At 38.3% G+C, this 16,543-nt stretch overlaps 2 protein-coding genes and 1 pseudogene across 2 annotated transcripts; 2 read left to right on the forward strand and 1 right to left on the reverse strand.

Annotated features, from left to right (window-relative positions):
• Window positions 1-691: 691 nt before the first annotated feature.
• Window positions 692-2,962, forward strand: LOC110729070 (annotated as a pseudogene).
• A 1,373-nt stretch (window positions 2,963-4,335) lies between these two features.
• LOC110729071 (multiprotein-bridging factor 1c-like) lies at window positions 4,336-5,095 on the forward strand. Its single transcript, XM_021908770.1, has one exon. It carries the CDS (start codon window positions 4,542-4,544, stop codon window positions 4,977-4,979), a length of 438 nt encoding a protein of 145 aa, XP_021764462.1. The 5' UTR covers window positions 4,336-4,541; the 3' UTR covers window positions 4,980-5,095.
• A 5,891-nt stretch (window positions 5,096-10,986) lies between these two features.
• On the reverse strand, window positions 10,987-15,349 carry LOC110729072 (aldehyde dehydrogenase family 2 member C4-like). The gene is made up of 9 exons (XM_021908771.1): window positions 15,164-15,349; window positions 14,875-15,017; window positions 14,007-14,390; window positions 13,014-13,103; window positions 12,522-12,695; window positions 12,235-12,372; window positions 11,808-11,945; window positions 11,628-11,689; window positions 10,987-11,447 (listed from the first exon to the last, which is right to left on the reverse strand). The coding sequence occupies exons 1-9, from the start codon at window positions 15,267-15,269 to the stop codon at window positions 11,174-11,176; spliced, it is 1,509 nt and encodes a 502-aa protein (XP_021764463.1). The 5' UTR covers window positions 15,270-15,349; the 3' UTR covers window positions 10,987-11,173.
• Window positions 15,350-16,543: the final 1,194 nt, after the last annotated feature.

The raw sequence follows: 16,543 nt of genomic DNA on the forward strand, positions 1-16,543 counted from the left end.
CCCCACCCACCCTAACCCTAACCCTAACCCTAACACTAACACCCATATACGCCGGTGGTGGTCGGATGGCGACTGTCGGCGAGCACCGGGGAGTGGTCGGGGAGGCTCGGCGAGCACCGGGGAGTGGTCGGCGATGTGGTGTTGTGGTGGAGGAGGGAGATCGAGCGTCGGGGAGCGGGGCTGGAGCATCGGGGAGGGAATTCGAGGTGGTGCTGTGGTCGGTGGTGGTCAGCGACCGTCGGCGAGGGGGACTGGAGGGTCGGCGAGGGGTCAGCGACCGTCGGTGAGGGGGGCGCGACTGTCGGCGAGGGAGTTCGAGCATCGGGGAGGGGGCTGGAGCATCGGGGAGGGAGTTTGACGGTCGGCGATGGGGGCTGGATGGTCGGCGATGCTCGGGGATGGGTCGGCGACGGTCGGCGGAGGTCTGTGAGGGTTCGGCGGCGGTCGGGGCTGCGCTGTGGTGGTGGTGCTGTGGTGGAGGGAATGATTCCCTGGTTTTTGTAACAAACAACCTTCCAAATTTTCCACTTTGCCATTCCATTCCATTTCATTCCCTTTGTTCATTCCATTCCGATTCCCTTCTGTCAACCAAACGGCCCCTTAATTTAATGAATGACTTCAATCACCTTTCCTATATAAAGACAACCCAAACCCCTTTCTCCCATCCTCAACTCATTGCCCTACACATACAACTTCTCTACTTCAGCCCCCCCCCCCCCCCCCCCAAAATTTTATTTTATAAAAAAAAAAAAAAAAAAATTCTAAAAAATATTTTTTCTTAGTTTCAACAATATAATGGTGATGTTAAAGGGTTTATCAACATCCATGAATGCAAAAATCCTCGGTACCGGGGGCGAAGACGAGGTGATTGTTCTAGGACATGGATATGGTGGAGAACAATCTATATGGGAAAAGATTGTTCCTGGCTTACAGGAAAAGCACCAAGTTGTTCTTTTTGATTGGAACTTTTCTGGTGCTTTTAATAATCATGAGAATAATAGTCATGGTTTTGATCCTTTACAGTATAATTCTCTTGATGTTTTGCTGATGATTTGGTGAATTTATTGGATGAAATGAACATTAAATCATGTGTTTTTGTTGGTCATTCAATGTCTGGTATGATTGGTTGTATTGCTTCCATCAAGAGGCCTCATCTTTTTACCAAGCTTATACTCATTGGAGCATCTCCCAGGTAATTTAATTAATTTATTCTACATATATACTTATTTAAGAAATTTTAATTTGATGTTTAATTAATAATTAGTGTGTTTTATTTGGTTTAATGTGGATTAATTTCATGCATGGGTGGATTACACATATTTAATTTTCTACCTGAATTTAATGCCTAATTATTGGAGTATTATGTTTTGATTTCTTTGTGAGTTGGCTAAGCTTGCTTGGTTTTAGGCTAAATATAATAAAATGAAAACCTCTCATTCATATATTTATTTTAGAAAAGCTATAATTAGCTATCCATATTTGCTAATTTAGTACATATTCATTATAATTTATTTCTATTTTTCTGTAAAATAAATCTGATTTCTTTCCATTATGATTCAGTTTTCATGCTAAATAGAGTATTTGGAAGTATACATTTTTTTTTGTTTATTTGGATATGGACAATATTTATAGATAATCATACTAAGCTATAAATATCAACCTTAGCTTTCACATAATTGTTGTGGTGTGTACAAAAAAATCAATATTTAATCTTAATAATAAAATCCTATATGACACTCATATGCTTGAGTTTGACATGTCTAGATTATGTATACTATTAAAAAAATAATAAAAAATTCCTAGACTTCTTATTCATGTGGAGCTTTGTCTTTATTAGACGGAGGAGTTGTTTGGTTAATGTTAAATGACAGCTATTGAGTATTCATACTCTGATAGTCTGATGTGAGCTTTTGGCCCATTTAAGCCCAAGAGTTTGTTCAGACTTCAAGTCTTCAATCTATACATCTATACTAACATAACAACCGCTGATGTCATCATTGTCTACGAATAATATGTTATAATAATCCATACCATCTTATTTATGCACTACGTAAAAGTTATCAAGTCGTCTAATTCAATTCATAAAATCGTCAATACGATCTAACGCATGCTAAATTAATAAAAATAGGTACATAAATTCAGAAGATTATGAAGGAGGATTTGAGGCAACACAAATTGAGCAACTCATCTCAACAATAGAATCAAATTTCCAACCTTGGGCCGCAGCATTTGCTCCTTTAGCCGTAGGAGGAAAAGAGCCTCAACTAAGTGAGAAATTTGAGAAGAGTTTAAAGAAAATGAAGCCAGAAGTTGCCCTAGCTGTTGCTAAGATCATCTTCCTCGGCGACTACCGCCATGTTCTTGAGAAAGTTGACACACCTTGCACCATCATTAGCACCACCAATGACCTTGTAGTCCCCTCATCCGTGCCTTACTATATGCAGAAGAAGATGATCAATGCTAAATCGAGGGTCGAAATCATCGATGTTGATGGTCATTTCCCACACTTGACTGCTCATGATGAGGTCCTTAATGTCATTACTAAGGTGCTGGATTCTTAATAGTAATTAAGGACTTCTATATATATGTACCAAAATTAATTAATTAAATTATATATGTCTAGTATATGCATGCATGCATATTTTCCTGCCCCTTGGTTAGGTTAGTGGGAAAAAAGGGTTTGTGAAATATATAAGTACTTAAGTAGTTAAGTGTATTTTTATTTGCTATAATCAAGCAAATTATTAAGCCAAATTAGGATTAGTGCTAGCTAGCTAGGTTTGGGTTTGCGAGATTTGGTTGGAATATTAATTACATTCCTAAATTTTTTCCTATGTTCAAGTCTTTAAGAGGATGAAATTGGTTTTGGTTGGATATGTAAGGTTATTTTATAAGTATGTTGTGTATATTAAATGTAAGCCTATGGACTATTTGAAATGAATTTATTCTCTTTGGATACTTATCCCATGAAAGCTAACAAAAACACATACATGGACAACCTTTATAGGTTATAGCTTCTTTTTTTTTTTTAGCAGATTTATAGGTTCTAACTTTTATAGTATAGAGTACAACATTTTTTTTTTTTTTGAGAAACATTATAGTATAACATTATTTTAGCCTATATTAAATGTAAATGTAACTATGTAAGCCTATATTATAGTATTTGAAATGTTAGCCTATGGCTATGGTTGGTTTTTGTATTTTCTTATTAGTTTAGCCTATTGAGGATATCAAAACCCAAAGTTTCTATTATATATCGCCCGATAGGCCCAGCTATATGCATTTGTATGTGGCCCAATGGGCTCAGCTTAAGCATATAAATTTTCTTTATAGCAAAAGGGTGAGATGATAATGTCAGCTTTAAAAAAGCAAAACACCCATCTTTCTGAAAATTACAACAGCCTATACCTCGTTTGGTACAAACAAAAAACGCGGAAAAATATGTAACTACGGAGTATTTTGTAAAGAACATACCGTTGTTTTGTAATGAGCATCCAATTTTATTTTATTTTTAATTTTTTTTTATCTAAAGAACATCTTTAATATTAATGAAAAACATCGAATTTTAATGAAAATTATATGTATATATCTACCATAATTTAAGACAAAATTCAAAGAATATTTCACAATAAGCAATGGACATTATATCACAAATAAAAGTACATTACACTATATTCAAATAACATGGACACATGTTCTTTTCACTCTTTCTTAGTGCAAATAATATGCTATTTTCAATTTGGGTATATGTTTGTTACATTTTAATAGTAATTCTTTTCACTCTAGGTATATGTTCATTATATTGTAATAGTATGTTCTTTTCACTCTAGGTAAATGCTCATTACATTTTAATAGTATGTTCTTTCCGCAAAATGTCTGTACATTGCAACGTACCCACACCTATAAGAAATAAGAACCTCACACTGCCTTCTTTCTTTAAAAGTAGAATAATTACTACATACATAAGATACAAGTTAATCATTAAATATATAGGGGAAAAAAATCAAGCATCAAAGATTGCATTGAGTTTTAGGATGACTCATATACCACCTCCGTCCATATTTGTTTGCCGTATTTGCATTTTCATAATTACTAACATTTTAAAACATAAATATCTTCAACTTGAAGGTTGTTCTCTTCAGCTTAATTTCAGTTTATCTTTAATCAGTTCAGTATAACTATTGAGAAAATAATTTATTATTTTTTTAAAAAAAAAAAACCGTTGAAAACTTATTGACCTCCAAAATTCCATTCTACCATCTACCCTTTTGCTTGATCCCCAAGAGACCTCCCCAAAATAGTAAAAACCCAGCCCACAAAAATCCCACCTTCTAGACTTTCCACTACCTAGAACCTTCTACCATCCTCTATATCCATGAAAAAATCTCCCCCCATTTCTCCAAGAACATTCCAGACACCCTTCTCTTTATAAGTACCCATCATCTTTTTCTCTTACCACCTTCAAAATCATTTCAAAAATATCATCAAAAAAATAATACTCAAAATCAAATTCTCTCTCCTCTCTAGAATCCTCCACAACAATGCCAACCCGATCATCCGGCCCGATCTCTCAAGACTGGGAACCCGTCGTCATCCACAAAACCCGACCCAAAACCCAAGACCTTCGCGACCCGAAGGCAGTCAACCAAGCTCTACGCTCCGGTAAACCCGTCGAAACCGTCAAGAAAGCCGTCGCAGGAACTAACAAGAAGGCCACTGCAACGGCTGTCAATGCGCGGAAGCTCGACGAGGAGACCGAACCAGCTGCGCTTGCTAAGGTGGGGACAGAGGTGAGATTGGCGATTCAGAAGGCGAGGATTGAGAAGAAGATGAGTCAAGCTGAGTTAGCGAAGCAGATCAATGAAAGACCTCAGGTTGTTCAGGAGTATGAGAATGGTAAAGCTGTTCCTAATCATATGGTTCTTGCGAAAATGGAGAGAGTTCTTGGTGTTAAACTTAGGGGAAAATCTGGGAAATGATGTGATTGTTGTTGGTGTTTTTTAGGTGATGATGATTTGTGGTTTATGTGATTAAAAGAGTTTAGGGTTTGTGTATGGTGTAATCTTTGATCAATGAAAAGTAAATAATTTCGTAATTTGTTGTTTCTGTTATAATTTTGAATTGATTAATTCATTTTATTTTCTTATCCGATTTGAATTGACGTAATAATTTGGGGAGTTAAAACATAGATTATGATTTATGACGTGAAAAATGACCAAATTAGAACAACTGAAAATAGATGATGAAATCCGATCAAATCGAATTTAATATGGGGTATTAAACATGGATTATGACTTGAAAATGGACCAAATTAGAACAAATGAAAATAAATGATCAAATCTGAATTTGATTTGATCATTTAAGTAACCATAACACGACCCAATTGTATAGGTAACCAAATCACCCTAAGACAGTTCGACTCATCTATATATGTGAACAATTTGGGGTTGACTTATTTTTAAATCGATAATGACCTGATTTAACTCGATTTGAACAAAACAATAGGACATTTAGAGTTTAGATTACTAATTTGATTATGTTTATTAATGTCCTCGTAGTCTAATTTTGGGCTTATTGCTTCTAAATTGAGTTGGGTAAAAATATGAACTTAAACAAATAAAAATGTTTATAGTTTGTTCGCTTAATTATGAATATCTATAATGGTATTGTATTAAAAATGCTTATTATTGCAATTCGAACTTAAAATGATAAAGAAGTAAGACTAGTGGAATGACCCATGACCAATGTGGTCTATTACTCGCGTTTAGCTTTTAGTTACTGTTTCGGGTGAAAACAATGGGACCTCGTCGAAGGTCCAATGAAGTGGATGAAGACTAGTCCGGTCCAAATGATGCTGGGCCGAAGGTTTCCTGCACAGCAAACACACGTAAAACTGGCCCCGGGGGTGGATTTGAGGAAGACCCATCTGATGCCGAAGTCAAACAGTGTTTAGAGAAAGTTATGCAAGAGAATTAATGCTTGAGGCTTTTATGTGAATGAATGATAAATGGTGCAATTGAAGGCTTTTATACCTTAGCTTGGCAAAGAGAGGAGGCGGGTCGGACATCATCATGGGCTGACCATGACTATTTGGGCCGCTGAATTTATATTGACTTGGCTAAATGGAGGCTTGGGCCTTGACCTTGGCATATTGAATCATTTAATGACTAGGCCACCAATCTGATATGCAACTAGCTGAGAGTCTGTCTTCAGACAAACATGTTCGGCTTCCAGCGAGATGCACAATTCTTGGCCAGCAATTGCCGCCTCATATTCGGCTTCGTTGTTCGAAGCTTTGAATGAAAATTTTAGTGCATACTCGAAGGACTTGCCTTCAGGAGAGGTTATGACCACCCCTGCCCCTGAACCATTTACGGTGGAGGATCCATCCGTGAAAACGGTCCAGGTTTTCTTTTCATCGTCTAGCGTCTCCTGGTATGAGCATTCGGCCAGGAAGTCCGCTAGAGCTTGAGCCTTTATGGCCGCCCTCGGCTGGTAGCTGATGCTGAATTCCGTGAGCTCAAAAGCCCATTTGGCCAGCCTACCAGATTTTTCAACATTGCCGAGAACTTTTTCCAGCGGCTGATCAGTTAAGACCACTATCTGATGGCAATCGAAATAGGGTCTTAACTTCCGAGCAACTACCACCACTGCATAAGTAACTTTTTCGAGTAAGGGGTAGCAGGTCTCTACATCCGTCAGAGTGTGGCTGACGAAGTAGATCGGCTGCTGAACTTTGTTTTCTTCCCTCAGCAGCACTGCACTGATGGTGGCTGGGCTGACAGCCACGTATAAGTACAAGGACTCTCCCTCTACTGGGCTAGCCAGTGTCAGAAGTTGAGTAAATGCTCCCGAAGCTGCTTAAAGGCTTCCCTTTGCTCGTCCTCCCAAACGAGCTCTTTTGTTTTCGGGAGTTTCAGGGCTTTGAAGAAAGGTAACCCCTTGTCCGAGGCCCTGGAGATGAACCTCGAGAGGGCTGCCATTCTTCCGGTGAGCCGCTGAACACCCCTCTTTGTTTTCGGCTCGAGAAGATCGAGCGCTGCCCGCACCTTAGCGGGATTGGCATCAATCCCTCTTTTGCTGACCATGAACCCAAGGAATATCACTCCGAAGACACACTTCTTCGGATTCAGCTTCATCTGGTGCTTTCTTAGAGTGGCGAAAGTTTCCGCCAGGTCCTTAACATGGTCTTCATCTTTTTTGCTTTTGACGATGGAATCGTCGACATAGACTTCCATGTTTCGGCCTTTTTGATCGGCAAAAACTTGGTCCACCAGCCTTTGATATGTTAGTTGCCCCCGCATTTTTCAATCCGAAGGGCATCATTTTGTAATTGTACACCCCGGCGTTCGTGAGGAATGCCGTCTTTTCTCGGTCGTCGGGGTGCATGAAGATCTGATGATACCCAGAAAATGCGTCCATGAAACTAAGCAAAGCATGGCCACTTGTTGAATCGACTAGCTGATCGATCCTCGACAAGGGATAGAAATCCTTCGGACATGCCTTATTTAGGTCCGTGAAGTCAACGCACATTCTCCAGGTGTCATTCGCCTTCTGAACCATCACCACATTAGCCAGCCATTTCGGATACTGACATGGTTCGATGAAGCCTGCATCCAGCAACTTTTTGACCTCGGCTGCGATGTCTCGGTTCTTATTTGCAGAGTAATTCCGCTTGTTTTGCTTAACTGGCCGACATGTTGGGTCGACGTTAAGCTTATGAGAGATGAGGTCTGGACTTATCCCGAGCATGTCAGTTGCCGAGAAAGCAAACACATCTCGGTTGTCCCAAAGTATTTGGATGAGCTCAACGCGGACTTTCGGATCAAGATCCAGCCCGATTGTAACGCATTTTTTGGTGTCTCCTTCGGTTAACTCGACTGTTTTGGTCTGCTGGTCCAGCTCCATTATTGTGCAGCTGGACTCTTCGCTTTCTGTCCTGCTGTCTATGTCAGCAGGAGTTCTAGATTTTTTCTTTTTCGGCTGGCTCTCTGAGTCTTTCGGCTCAGATGATGAGCTAGCCTTTTCTTTTCCTAGCCCTTTTTCTTTGGCCAGGTCTCCTTGAGTCGAAGCACTTAGGCCCTTCGGCTTCTTTGCGCTCGGCTGCCTATCTTTCTCCTCCTCATCCTCGTTGTCATCTTTTGTACGACTGGTGGATGGCTTGAGGTAGTTGCACCTTCGGGCCTCCTTTTGGCTGCCCTCGATCCTTTCGGGGTAGCCAGCATCCGAGACATAGATCATCAGCTGGTGGTATGTCGAGACTACCCCTTGGATCTCGTGAATGATGGGTCTCCCCATGATCACGTTGTACACAGAAGAAGCGTCGATGACCAAGAATTCGGTCATGACGTTCCTGGCTGCCTTATCACAGCCGATGGTGACAGGAAGTGTTACCTTCCCGTCTGGATAAGTTGAAGCCCCATTAAATCCGGATACCGGGTAGGGTACCGGCGTGAGGTGCTTGGGCTTCAGCTTGATTTGGTTTTAGACCTTTCGGAACAAAATGTTTGCTCCGCTGCCACCATCAACAAGAACCTTGCTGACGTCGTGGTTGGCCACCGTGGCGATAATCACCAACGGATCCTCATGAGGGTACGTCACCCCCCGACAGTCGGCGGATGTGAACGTCATGTTCGGCACCGGTGATTGGGGCGGCTGAATACTAGCATTATTCACCTGGTGGGTCAGATCCCTAAGGTGACGCTTGTGCTCCCTCCGAGAACATATTCCTCCCGAGATAACGTTGATTGGAGGAAATTTTCCCTCCGCATTTTTGCTGTTCTTTCGGGGGAAATAAAGCTCTTGCCGAGAGTCCCTCTCAGACTTCTCGGCCTCTTTTTTTCTCGCGGTGATCCGCGATGTATTTTTTCAAGTATCCCTTCCGGACCATATCCTCGATTTGGTCCTTCAGCTGGATACATTCTTCAGTGTTGTGTCCCGGTGATTCGTGGAACTCACACCACTGATTTTTTATTTTTGCGCTGATACCACTCTGGGAGCGGTCTCGGCTTCTTGTAGCTCTGCTCTTCCTTCGTCACGCTGTAAATTTTAGCGCGCGGGAGGGCCAACGGAGTATAGGATTCGTATCTCCCCGTGAAGGGAGCAGACTTTTCCTTCTTCGGCTCGTTAGCCGAAGATTGTTCGGAGGCTTTTGCCTTACCCTTCGCCTTCTGGCCTTGGCCTTCGGACGATTGTTTTTGCTTCCCACCCCCAGACTGGGGTTGGGATTTTGTTTTGTTCCATTCTTCGGCTCGGATAAATTTATCCAAAGCGTTCAGAGCCTCCTCCAGGGTCTGCGGAGGATGCATTACCATGGAGTCAATGAACTTTTCTGGCTGAAGGCCGTTCTGCATTGCAAAGACGGCCAGCCCTTGGTCCAGTTGGGAAACGAGTCAGGTAGTCCCGGAGACTCTCGGTCTCCCCTTGCTGCAGGCCCATGAGCTCTGCAGTGGTTTTCTCTCGGCGGTTTGCCGTGGAGAATTTGCTCTTGAACTTGGTAGACAGGTCGTCCCACCCCGTTATAGAGCCTTCCTTCACTCCCTTGGAGATCCACGCTTGCGCGACCCCCTTGAGAGTAGTGGGAAAATATTTGCACCAGGTCGTAAGAGGCAATATGGTCCTTCGGATCCGAAGTTCCATCGTATGTAATGTGCGACGGGATTTTAACCGTCGGCACATGCTCTTCCAGAATCCATTGCTCAAATGGAGAACTGGTAGGAAGCATCACGACCTTGCCCTTGTTCCTAGCCGAAGGGACCGCGCTCTGCCCTCTTAGAGAGGTAAGATTGGTTTCGTCCCTAGCTGGGAAGTTCGGGCCTCGGCTACAGGGAATGAGAGGCGGCTATGCACACTCGGCTCCCTGCCGCCGAGCAGGTCGAGGGCGCTTCGGCGAACAGTCTCTAGCCGAGAGGCAGAGCTGCTGCTTTTGTGAGTTTCTAGCCGAGAGGTAGAGGATCCTTTGAAAAAGTGGGGGTTCTTTTTCCTCTCTTTTTCAGTTCTCCAAGTGTCCTCTTCCCACTCTTCCAGCTCCATGAAGGAGGGAGGTTTCTCCCAATCCTGGTCGAGCTTCCTCCACTGATGTCAGGTATGCGGAGGAGTTCGGTCACGAAGAGGAGGCATATTCTGAGCCTTCATTGCCTCCATGAGCACCGCCAGCGCTCTCGCCACCTCTTCCGAGCTAGGCCCCGTTAAAGGGGTCCTCGGCTGAGTGTGAGAGTGAGAGTGGATACTCAAAGGTCTGCTTTGAGGCACTGATTGAGTCCTACGATCGGACTGACTTTTGTTAGAACGAGGAAGACTCGGTCTATGATGAGATTGGTGAATTATGGGAGAAAGAGAGTTCTCCCGGTATGCTTCTCCTGAACTGGCACCCTTAGAGGAGTTCCGGTCCGGAGAAGGCGATGGTGTAGGAGTCTTAGGCCTTTCGCCTGCTCCTTGACTTACTCGCTTTTTCTTGCGATTCTTAGCCATTGTTACTAAGATTTTTGCAAGATGATTTTGATTGGCTTAAAGATTTTTTGAAAGTCTTCCCCACAGACGGCGCCAAATTGTTTCGGGTGAAAAAAATGGGATCTCGTCGAAGATCCAATGAAGTGGATGAAAACTGGTCCGGTCCAAATGATGTTGGGCCGAAGATTTCCTGCACAGCAAACACACGTAAAACTGGCCCCGGGGTGGATTCGAGGAAGACCCCTCCAATGCCGAAGTCAAACAGTGTTTAGAGAGAGAAAGCTATGCAATAGAATTAATGATTGAGGCTTTTATGTGAATGAATGATAAATGGTGCAAAGAGAGGAGGCGGGCCGGACATCATCATGGGCTGACCATGACTATTTGGGCCGCTGACTTTATATTGACTTGGCTAAATGGAGGCTTGAGCCTTGACCTTGGCATATGGAATCATTTAATGGCTAGGCCCAATTGGTATAATTGGACCCAAACAGTTACTAAAACAAATGGGTAAAAATTGTCATATTTAGCAAAGAATAAACACCTAATTAAAAATTATCATTAAAAAAAAGAGTTAAAAAAAATTACAGAACATAATTTCCACAAATTACTAAATTACATAACACTCAATAACGTTAAACAAAAATATATTTATGCAAATAAACAAAATAAAACATGTAACTTCTTCGAGTTCGAAATTGGTTCACATTGATAATTTAGAGGCTTAGAGCCAAGGGGAGTTGTAAATAGGAGTGACAACAGACTTAACTTGGGTGTACATATAGAGGCCATCAAGTCCATGTTCCCTCCCAAACCCACTCATTTTGTACCCACCAAAAGGTGCATCATAATCAAAACCAAAGTAGCAATTGATCCAAATGGTTCCGGCCCGAATCGACCTTGAGACTGTGTTAGCAATGTCTATGTTCTTGGTTACTATTCCAGCTGCTAATCCATACCTTGTTGCATTTGCTCTTTGTATCCCCTCTTCTACGGTTCTGCCATTGGCCACAAAGAAGACGTAAAAATTAGATGAATTAATAGTCGTTCCAAATTTAATATTACTCGTATTTTATTTTTTTAAAAAGCCAATCAAATATACACGTTACACGTATTTTTAAATGAACACCTACAATTTAAATATATTATGTGTCTAAACGGGGATAGATAAAACTTACTTGAACTTCATCAAAGACATGACAGGGCCAAAAATTTCATCCTTTGCTATTTGCATATCATCCTGAAGAAATTGAAGGTAGAATTAGAAACTAAACTCTAATATAATTATGCTAAATTATTCTATTAATTTAATAATTATTACTAAATTAATTAAGAATGCAAAAACCTCAAAATGTTACCTTGACATCAGAGAATATGGTTGGGCAAATATAATACCCCTTTTCACCATGACGATCACCACCAACTAGTAACTCAGCTCCTTCTTCTTTGCCTTTTTTAATGTAAGAAAGTACTCTCTCAAATTGCTTCTTATCAACCTACATCATAAAAAAAATCTTAATCACTATAATAACATTAATTTATTAATGAATACAATAAATTATGATTTCTTGAACATAATCATCAAAACTACAAATGAAACAAGAAAATGTTTGATCATGCAACTAATCACTCACAAATCACAATATGATATGTTACTCGATTTTCTCTATTATCGCAATGAATTAGTTGTTTCACTAGTTCAAAAGTTCATAATTTGTTCAAAGATCATATTATAGTACAATAATACAAATTACAAAGCAATGCAATATATAGTACTAAAATTACCTGAGGTCCTTGTTGGACTTTAGGATCAAAGGGATCACCAACAACCCAAGATTTAGCCTTTTCTGTTAATTTCTTTGCAACCTCGTCGTAAATTCCTTCTTGTACAAGAATTCGAGTACTAGCCACACAAATTTCTCCCTGAAATAATTATTACAATTTACAATTAGGACTTTTAATAACTAACAACAATGTAACATTTTTGTAACTCCTACTTATTTGAGACGATAAGTTGTTCATCGATTAATTAATTACAATGTTTATTTAAATTAATTAGGTGAATGTGGTACCTTATTAAACATGCAGCCTTGAAGAGCAAGCGCAGCTGCAACATCAACATCAGCATCATCAAAAATGATTAGAGGGGATTTTCCTCCGAGTTCTAACGAGACTGGTTTTAAATTGCTTGTCGCGGCTGCTTGCATTATAAGGCGTCCTACCTCTGCTGATCCTGTGAAGCTTATCTGCATTATTACGAAAATATTTACACTTTGTATCAATCGTTTCAAACATTATACGACTAGTTACAATTCAATACCACGTACATATATTGCTCATGGAACGTAATATTAAAACAATAAAACCAATCACAAATCATTACTGTGTGGAAATACAACACATTTTTATCCATTTAGACCATTTTATCAATAAAATTATATTGTGTGACATTTAAAGTTATTAATCATCAAAAAAAGGTAGAATTAATTAAAAACTCGAACATTACCTAAGGAATTATTAGTACATGAATGAGTAAAGAGTACGAAAAAGAAATATTTACATACTTTGTCAATGTCCATATGAGAGGCAACCGCAGCACCAGCAGTTTCTCCATAGCCATTCACAACATTTAGCACTCCATCAGGAACACCAGCCTGTTTAATTACCATTTATAATTACCACCCATTAAAAAGGACCAATACAAAAAAAAAAAAAAAAAAAAAAAAAAAAAAAAAAAAAAAAAAATTATATATCCTGTTATAAATCTAACTGATAGAGACAAATTTTAACATTTAAAATAAAAATTCTAAAGGGCAGAATATTTTGTACAAATTATGAATAACAAATTACATTGTGTCAATATCCGAGAATACAATATGTTTAAGTAAACAACATTACGTAACAATGGTGTAACTTTAGGATATTTTAATTTGGAATTGCTATTATTTAAAGTTATTAATTTGATCATATTGTTTTAGATTCTTACGTGTAAGATAGAAACTTTAGTCAACAATAAAATAGGAACTTCCTTATAAAATTCCCTACCTTACTCCTACAATCCTACAAGTATACGACTACGACAACAAATTGTTTACCATACTATTAGCCTAGTAGCATTTTTTATTTGAAGCATATTCTTTTAATTTAATTTTAGTTGAATCTTGTCAAAAAAAAAAACAAAAATTAGTTGAAATGTATTCATTATTCATGTGATCAACTTACAACTTATTAGAAATTTGCTAAAAACAATTCAACCACCATATTTTATTTTCAGTTTGCACAAATAAACCTCCACATTTCCTACTTTTTCCGCGTCAAAACCACTTTTACAAATTAAGCAAAATTATTAAAACTAGAAATACCTTGAATTCCTTAAACGATCGTTTTTTTATAAGTTAAAGTACTATTTCTACATACGGTCTTAATATATAGAGTCCTATAACTAGGAGATATAGTATAAACGGTTTAACCATACCACAACACAGATCTCTAAAGGCGAACAAAGTAGTAGCAATAATAATCAAACTAGAACGTAGTGTTATATGGGATTGGCTTACCAACTTGGAAAGATGAGCATAATAAAGAGCCGAAAGTGGGGTTTGCTCCGCCGGCTTAACCACCATGGTGCACCCGGCCGCTAAGGCTGGAGCCACCTTTAAGAAAAACATAGTGGTTGGGTAATTCCATGGTATGATGTGGCCCACCACCCCAATTGGCTCTCTTAGGGTGTACCCCTGCATTGCACGTGCCAATTTCAACGTCTCTCCATGGATTTTATCTGCTGCTCCTGCGTAGTACCGTAGGCAGTGAGATGCACCTGGGATGTCCAATACCTTCCCCATTGTAAAGAGTTTCCCTGCATCTATTGAATCCAACGCTGCTAGTTCTTCCACGTGTTCCTCGATTAGGTCCGCAAATTTCATCATCACCCTTCCCCTTTCCTGAAAAGATTAAAACTTAGATCGAGCTGATAGTCTCTAGCTAACATGACATGATAATACAATTAAAATCAACATAATATGAACACAAAGTTATCGAAAGATTATTTTTTAATTGGCGTGACAAGACATGAAACAAAAACCTAAACACGAGTATTGTTCAATTCAAATCATCATATTATGCTAAATCTTTAAATAATTTGATGAACATGAAACTCTAGAGTAAACACGAACATGACATAACAAGACACGTTTATATACTCCGGGAAATATGTCATGACAAAATCAAACCACATAACATAATTTCGTAGTGCTATAGCCTATAGGTCTAACTTTTGAATAATAATTTAGGCCACCGTAATTAAAACTATGAGGTACAAAATTAAATAAGCAGAGTATAAAGGTTATAACTTAAAAGTCAACCTATTTAAACAAGCACTTTATTATGTTGTATTATCAAAAGTCAATCATAAATTTTAGCACTTACATATCCAGACATACGAGGCCATGGTCCATGGTCGAAGGCTTCACGAGCAACCTTAACAGCCAAATCAATATCTTCCTTATCTCCCTCTGCAACACTCGCTATCACTTCACCATTCCTCGGATCAATCGTCTCGAAACTTTTTCCTACATAACATCATTTAATTATTAGTCCATGACTAACATTCTTGGACCGACCTATACCCTTTTTTATTTTAGGTGTACAAACTACAGAGAGTCGTAAAAGGTAAATAACAAATCGAATTGAACAGAAAAATTATAGACATACTAACCAGAAATTGCATCGATAAATTCTCCATTAATGAAAAGTTTTGTAAATTTGATCTCTGGAATTTTGAAGTAGCATGAATTGGAACTTTCTTTTGATATATCACCCATAATTATTTCTTTGTGTTTTTACGTGCAGGCTAATAACTTTGCTTGTTTATGATCTATTAATTCTACCACTTTAGTTTATTTATATAATGTATATATCCAAACTACTAATAATTCAAGCAGGAAGCTAAGCTGGCGTAAAATCAGTCAACACCGCCCTTCCTTAAATTTAAAAACTATCATAAAAAATAATGTCACAATTTGCATGATAAGGTCACCACAAATTATTCCTAATTTCGATATTTTGGTTGCAATGCTTCGGCTTCTGTTACGAAATTATATTATTATTAATTAGGATTTGTTGAGCGTCCTAGTCCCTAGAAAGTTAGGGGGACCCATGACTAAATTTAAGCAATCATATCATATCATATACTAGTAACTAATATTTAAACCTAAACTTTTAGCCAGGGTACAAGTGTCGCGCCACGTTGAATAGATTTAAATAGACCTCATAAGATAAAAATAGTTAATTTAGAATTCTATTTGGATAAAATTTTAGAATAAAATTAGTTTTATTTTCAATAAAATACCAAAATTTCAAATGTACAAATTCAATTATAATTTTAATAAAAAAATTATTAGATTATACTCCGCAATTCTTAAAAATTAATAAATTATTTTTTGTATCATAATATTTTTTGGGCAAAGGGGAAATAGTTCAAAGCGTAAAACATACATTTATAATATATACTAATCGGTTAAAATAATATAGAATAATATTCCGTTTAGAAAATACTCATAACTCATAAACAGTACATACTAGGTGTGAAGCCCGTGCGACGCACGGGTTTATTTTTAAAATTATTTAAGATTTGTGTCTTATTAAATACTAATACTAATACTAATACTAATAATAATAATAATAATAATAATAATAATAATAATAATAATAATAATAATAATAATAATAATAATAATAAAAGGATTTGAAGACATTAGGATAGTTGGTAAGTGTTTCGGTGTGTGTTCATTTTGGATTTGGATTGCAAAAGATGTAATTTGTTAAGAGAAAAGAATGCTTTAATTTACATGTGTGTTACAATTGATTTGAACCGTAGGAACATATTAGTTTCATGCATGCCAACGCAACTACACAAGTCACAACTCTATTACTTTCATTAATGGACCGATGACCAATTACCAAAAACAAGGAATATATAGTCCACAGAGCTACCAGAAATTATCAGCATATAATAATAATGATGTCAAAAATCAAAAAGAATAATAAAAATATTTCAATATTAAAAAATTATTATTATTATTATTATTATTATTAT

This window comes from Chenopodium quinoa, unplaced genomic scaffold (genome assembly GCF_001683475.1).
Source record: "Chenopodium quinoa cultivar QQ74 unplaced genomic scaffold, ASM168347v1, whole genome shotgun sequence".
Taxonomy (NCBI): Eukaryota; Viridiplantae; Streptophyta; class Magnoliopsida; order Caryophyllales; family Amaranthaceae; genus Chenopodium; species Chenopodium quinoa.

Excerpts from the sequence above, each read along its gene's own strand:
- LOC110729072 (XM_021908771.1), bottom strand. The coding sequence starts at position 15,269 with ATGGGTGATATATCAAAAGAAAGTTCCAATTCATGCTACTTCAAAATT. Across the intron at positions 14,391-14,874 it reads GGCCTCGTATGTCTGGATAT|GAAAGGGGAAGGGTGATGAT; the intron begins GTAAGTGCTAAA and ends TAATCTTTTCAG. Across the intron at positions 12,696-13,013 it reads CTCATATGGACATTGACAAA|ATAAGCTTCACAGGATCAGC; the intron begins GTATGTAAATAT and ends GTAATAATGCAG.
- LOC110729071 (XM_021908770.1), top strand. The coding sequence starts at position 4,542 with ATGCCAACCCGATCATCCGGCCCGATCTCTCAAGACTGGGAACCCGTC.